This window comes from Myotis brandtii, unplaced genomic scaffold (genome assembly GCF_000412655.1).
Source record: "Myotis brandtii unplaced genomic scaffold, ASM41265v1 scaffold292, whole genome shotgun sequence".
NCBI classification, from domain to species: domain Eukaryota; kingdom Metazoa; phylum Chordata; class Mammalia; order Chiroptera; family Vespertilionidae; genus Myotis; species Myotis brandtii.
Window position 1 is genome coordinate 236,552 of NW_005361156.1, and position 5,834 is coordinate 242,385.

Sequence of the window (5,834 nt, forward strand, 5' to 3'; positions counted from 1 at the left end):
CCTGACACCCACCCTCTCCAACAGCTGCCAAGGAGCTTGTGCTGGTCCCGCTGCATGCTGCGCCTCACCACGCAGTGGCGGAGATCGATGCTCTCTACGATGTGTACCTGGACATTATCGACAAGTGGGGCACCGACGTAAGCCCCGCGCCCGCACAGCCCTGGGTCCCTGGAGGCAGGCCCTGGGGGCGGCCATAGAGGCGTGGGCTGGCTGACCCTGGTCCCCTGCAGGACATGCTGTTCCTGGGCGACTTCAACGCGGACTGCAGCTACGTGAAGGAGCAGGACTGGCCGTCTATCCGCCTGCGCAGCAGCGAAGTGTTCAAGTGGCTCATCCCGGACAGCGCTGACACTACAGTGGGCAACTCGGACTGCGCCTACGACCGCATTGTTGTCTGTGGTGCTCACCTGCGCAGGAGCCTGAAGCCCCAGTCGGCCACGGTGCACAACTTCCAGGAGGTGTTTGGCCTGGACCAGACTCAGGTGAGTGCTGAGCTCCATGGAGGGGGGTGGGAGGTGTCCCCTGGCTGCTCTGCACTGGCTGACAGGAGCCAGCTCTCTTCTGTCCAGGACCAGGCTCAGCCTCAGTGCACCTGGCAATCCCCTCCCTGCCCTAGTTTCTGGAAAAGGCCCCTACAGGGTCAGTTGTGGTTGAATGGAACAAGTCTGGGAAGGCACAATAGGATGCCTTCACCTCTCCCAGAGGTAGGGTCCTGAGTCTGTGCCCACATCCCACTTGCAGGCAACAGCAGGGATGAACAGCCCAGGCCTCACTGGCCTGCTCCCCTAGACGCAGTGGTTTCTTACAAACCCAGTGGGCTTCATCCTAGGTGGGGGGCCAGTTCTCTGAGGTGAAGCCTCAGGAAGGACAGGCTGCCCAGCAGGGCCACTGAGACTTGGCCCCTCTCCCTCCAGGCCCTTGCCATCAGTGACCATTTTCCTGTGGAGGTGACCCTCAAGTCCCACTGACAGCTCCGAGGACTGGCCAGGGCATGCTGCCTGCAGACTGGCTATGAGGAACAGCTCCACAGGACTCAAGGTGGCTGGCTTGCCCTCAGCAAGGCTGCAGGGCAGGGTGAACTGGGCCTGGACAGGTGGCCATTGACATGTAACTGGAACAGTGAGCCGATCCCCCATCTGTAAATGGCCTACCACTACCTACCTCACAGGGGTGTGAGGAGCAACCCAGAGCACTGGGTGTGGCTCTGCTCAATAAACAAGAGTGCTCAGCTAGGACCACAAACAGGTCAGCTTAGAGGCCTCCGTGTCCTTTCTTAGCTTGTCTTCCTGTGGCACAAACCTTGTCCTGCAGCCCAGCAGGTTCTTTAGGGCAGCAGTCGCCAACCTTTTGGACCTCATCCGCAGACCACCGGCTGGCGACTGCTGCTTTAGGGGACAGGCACAGTCTGGCCTGCCCATTTCACATCCTGCTGGAAACCACCACTTCCAGACCACTGTAAATGCGTTCAAGAACTTAAGCTAAATGCAGTGCGGATCAGCACACACACAGGTATAGTGTTGCCTTGCAAGGCCAACCTTCCAGCCCCAATGTTCCTCAACCCCCAGGCACTGGTCTGTATGAGGAGTCCTGTCCATCACTGCAGGGGGTCAGGTTAAGATCCTGCCCACAGAACTCCAGGTGGTACAGCCCTTCAGTGGTGCCTTCCTGGGTAGGTTCTCCTCACGAGCCCTGGGCTGGGCAAGGACTTGTCAGGACAATGGCCTGTATCCCAGGTAAACCCATCCCCTGAGGATCGGGAGTACACGGCATAACTGACAGGGGCCTCATGAGGTTTCTAGTTTTTGGCAGGATTTGGTAACTGTCCTGAATTGTATGGTGGGAGGAAAAGCCTTTTTGTCAAAAGTTCGAGCAAGTTTTTCTTGACAAGTCTTTTTAAATTGAGATGTAGGACATTTGCAACATAGAATGCCTCTCAAATAATGCCTCCCTTGATCCTCTTCAAGTCCCCTTGATTTCTCTGAATTGTCATACATTCCCTCCATCTAAATGAACAAATGTGGTAGCCAAAGGGTTTTTCTCTGGGGGCAAGGGTTGGGGGAAGAGGGGAGGTATCTTGTGTGGATCATCAGGGCCCATGACTCCCTTATGCTTCTAGCAATCAGGCAGCCCAGAGGCCAGGGATAGAACAACCTGAGAACTTTAGTGACAATTCTTTTTTTTTTTTGTTAACCCTCAACTGAGGATATTTTTCCCATTAATTTTTAGAGAGTGGAAAGGAGGGGGTAGGGGTAGAGAGAAAAACCTTGATGTGTCCCACATTGATCCGTTGCCTTCCATACACGCCAGGGACTGGGAATTGAACCCGTGACCCTTTGGTGTACAGGCCAATGCTCTAACCACTGAAACACACCTGCCAGGGCTTCAGTCATATTTCTTTGGGAAAGGAGGCACTCAGTGGTGACACTGCCCAGGTCCAGAATAGGTCCACCTGCCAGTTCATAATTCCCAAATCCAGACACTGCCTGCAAACCCCACCTGCCAGGCAGAAAATGCACTCGTGTATGGTGGTGGGTCTTCGGCCCTGGCTACAAGGAACAGGGCCTTCTGGAAAGATCAGCAAAACAAAGAGCTGAAAGGATTTTTAAATTGGAAAATACCTTGTTTAAACCCCCTTGGGACCAGAGTGCCCCTGGAAGGGTGCATAAGCCTAAAACCTGTGTGGGCAGCCCAGCCGTTAGCCTTTCCTTTGTTTGAGCTTTTCTAAGTAAATTTGCAAGGACTTCTGAATGGCGTCTCTGGAGACAAAACTGACAAAGTTCTTGATATCAGCATCGCGCTGTTTCACCAAGCGGTCTACTGTGGGCTTTCGCATCATGTTCTTGGTCAGCTGTCGAGCGTGATCTAAAGATAACAGGGTCCATGTGTGAAAATAATTCCCAACCTTCCTAAGAGAGTTCCAACACAAACTTTAGTAGAACACTTAGAAGTTAAACATAAGTAAAAAGAAAATGAAATCACCTATGTTCCCACTACCATTATCTTTTAAAAACATATAGGATGACACTGTAAAAACTGCCTTTTTAGCCTGACCAATGTGGCTCAGTGGTTAAGCTTCAATCCACGAACCAGGTCACAGCACATGTCCCAGTTATGGCCTCAATCCCCAGTACAGATTGTGCAGGAGACAGCCTATCAATGATTCTTTCTCATCATTGATGTTTCTATGTCTCTCTCCCTCTCCCTTCCTGTCTCTGAAACCAATAATAATAATAATAATTTGCATTTTTAGCCTATTTATTTTCACTCAACTATATTATCGAGAACATCTTCTTATTAAAGGTTTTTTTTTTCGTTTTTTCTTTTTTAGAGAGGGAGAAGGGAGAGAAACATCAATGTGAGACTGCCTCCTATATGCCCCCAACTGGGGATCAAGTGGGCAACCTGGGCATGTACCCTAACCAGGAATCAAACCAGCAACCTTTTAATGCATGGGATGAAGCCCAACTGAGCCACACCTGTCAGGACTTATCAAGAATATTTTCCAGCCCTAGCTGGTTTGGCTCAGTGGATAGAGGGCCAGCCTGCAGACTGAAGGGTCCCAGGTTTGATTTGGGTCAAGGGTACAGGCCAAGGTTGCAGGCTTGATCCCATCGTGGGGCGTGTAGGAGGCAGCCGATCAATGATTCTCATCATTGATGTTTCTATCTCTCTCTCCCTCTCCCTTCTTCTCTGAAATTAATAAAAACATATTAAAAAAAAAAAAGAATATTTTCCAAGTCACTCAATATATTTGGTCATCCCATGTCTGAACTAAGAATGGTTTTTACATTTTTATATAGTACTAGAGGCCCGGTGCATGAAATTCGTGAATCTCGGGGGTGGGTGGATGGGGTCCCTCAGGCCAGCCTGTGCCCTCTCGCAGTCTGGGACCCCTTGGGGGATGTCCAACAGAGGGCTTAGGCCCACTCCCTATGGGACAGCCTAAGCCCTTGGTTGGACATCTTTAGCGCTGCTGCAAAGGCGGGAGAGGCTCCCACCACAGCCTCTGCACTCGCTAGCTGAGAGCCGGCTTCTGGCTGAGTGGTGCTCCCCCTGTGGGAGTGCACTGACCACCAGAGGGCAGCCCCTGCATTGAGCGTCTGCCCCCTGGTGGTCAGTGCACATCACAGTGACCAGTTGCTCCACCGTTTGGTCAATTTGCATATTAGCCTTTTATTACATAGTTGAACAAAAAGGGTAATATGTTGCGATGTGAAATTACATGAAATAAAATTTCAGTGGCCCTAAGTTTTATCAGAACATCAACATGCTCATTAGTTCACACACTCTCTGTGGCTACCTTCATGCCACAGTTGTGACAGAGACTGTGACCCACAAAGCCAGAAATCCACCTGGCTCTTTAGTCTGCTGATCCAAGTCCCTATTGTAATTGACATAACCAGACCTATTTCTATAAATAGATATGCAGAATATAAGTCCTAACCACCCTTCTAGAACCAGTGCACGTGGCCTTATTTGGAAAAGGGTCTTTGCAGATGCAATTAAGATGAGGTCCTTCTAATAGAAAGGGAGATGTGGGATAAAGATTATGTGAAGATGAAATCAAAGATTGGAGTGATGGGCCACAAACCAAGGAATGTCTGGAGCCACCAGGAACTGAGAGGAAGAAAGGAGCCTCCCCTAGAATATCTGGAGTGATCATCGCCCTATTTACAACTTGACTTTGGACTTCTGGTCTCCACACTGTGAGAGAATACATTTGTTTTAAGCACAAATGATCCACCTGTGATTATTTGTTATAGTAGCCCCAGGGCACTAAGCCAGTCTGCATGTTCTTGACTTGCATGGTGCACTTTTACCTGAGAACTTTCTGGTCTCACCAGGAGTATCAGGCTGGGGAGGGAAGGGGAAGGGAAGGGAGGGAAGGGGAGGGAAGGAGGCTTTGCTTGCTCACCAGTACCCACAGTGGCTGCCCATCCCTGTGCTCCTCACCTGGAATGGCCAGCCACTTGCCCATCACTGAGAGTGCTGTGCTCTGCACCTGGTCCTCAGGCACCACCTTGTCCACTATGCCGACCTGGAGGGCCTCTGCTGGCGGGAAGAGCAACCCCAGCTGCAGAGCACGCTCTGCGGCACGGTGCCCAATGGTGTTCACAAGCGTATCTTTGAACCTGGAATGCAGACACCCACTCACCTGGGGCTGGGGGCTCCCAGGTGGGTTGGTTCATCCCTGGGCCAAGTGGAAAATGGGTGCAGTTCCTGGCCTTACCAGAAAGGGGCGACGATGCCCAGCAGGGTCTCATTCAGCCCAATGGCATATCTGGGATTGTCAGCCAGGACCCGGTAGTCACAGCTAAGGGAGATCAGGCAGCCTCCAGCAGGGCTGGCTCCCTGCAGGGGAAGCAAGACCACTGGGCTCTGGGTGCTGCTATTGCTGGTCCCAATAGTATTCCAGAGAGCCAGGGTCCCGAGGAATGCTTGCTAGTGGGTGTGAGCTCTCACAGTGACCTAACCCCCACCCCTCCCTCCACCAGGCGCAGGCTCTCCTTGCACCTTACTTGGGTTGTCACCACATCTCTTCAGGGCACACCAGTTCTGGAGCCTTAGCTTCAGCACCTTACCTTAGCGGTCTGTCCCTGCCTTCCCCAGGTCAGGCCAAAGTGATGTTTTCAAAATGTGGATCCAATTCCCCACTTGCTCCCCATATAGTCCTTGGATCCTGGGCCCTGCCCCCACCCCATTGAGTGAGTTGACCACTGTGGCCCCTACCTTGTTTGTCACCATGTCACAGTGATCTGTAATGGCATGCTTACTTGTGCACATCTCTCCCCAAGGCACCCTTCCCCTCTGAGGGCTTCCCGAGGGCAGGGCCA

General features: G+C 51.9%; 2 protein-coding genes across 6 annotated transcripts in view; one reads left to right on the forward strand and one right to left on the reverse strand.

The window, feature by feature from the left end:
- The window catches only part of DNASE1L2 (deoxyribonuclease I-like 2), a 3,212-nt gene extending 1,958 nt beyond the window's left edge, over positions 1–1,254 (forward strand). For 3 of the 5 annotated variants that reach the window (XM_005869341.2, XM_005869342.2, XM_005869344.2), the window contains 2 exons: positions 25–137; positions 231–1,254. In XM_005869341.2, coding sequence (XP_005869403.1) covers positions 25–137; positions 231–716 — 599 coding nt within the window. In that variant the 3' untranslated portion in view covers positions 717–1,254. The remainder of the gene's footprint in view (positions 1–24; positions 138–230) is intronic. The other 2 variants (XM_005869343.2, XM_005869346.2) reach the window with 1 other exon arrangement.
- A 1,332-nt stretch (positions 1,255–2,586) lies between these two features.
- Positions 2,587–5,834, reverse strand: part of ECI1 (enoyl-CoA delta isomerase 1) — a 6,782-nt gene continuing 3,534 nt past the window's right edge. The window contains exons 3-5 of the mRNA XM_014542203.1: positions 5,231–5,352; positions 4,954–5,132; positions 2,587–2,862 (exon numbers count right to left, since the gene is read on the reverse strand). Of these exons, the coding sequence (XP_014397689.1) occupies positions 2,696–2,862; positions 4,954–5,132; positions 5,231–5,352 (468 nt within the window). The 3' untranslated portion in view covers positions 2,587–2,695. The remainder of the gene's footprint in view (positions 2,863–4,953; positions 5,133–5,230; positions 5,353–5,834) is intronic.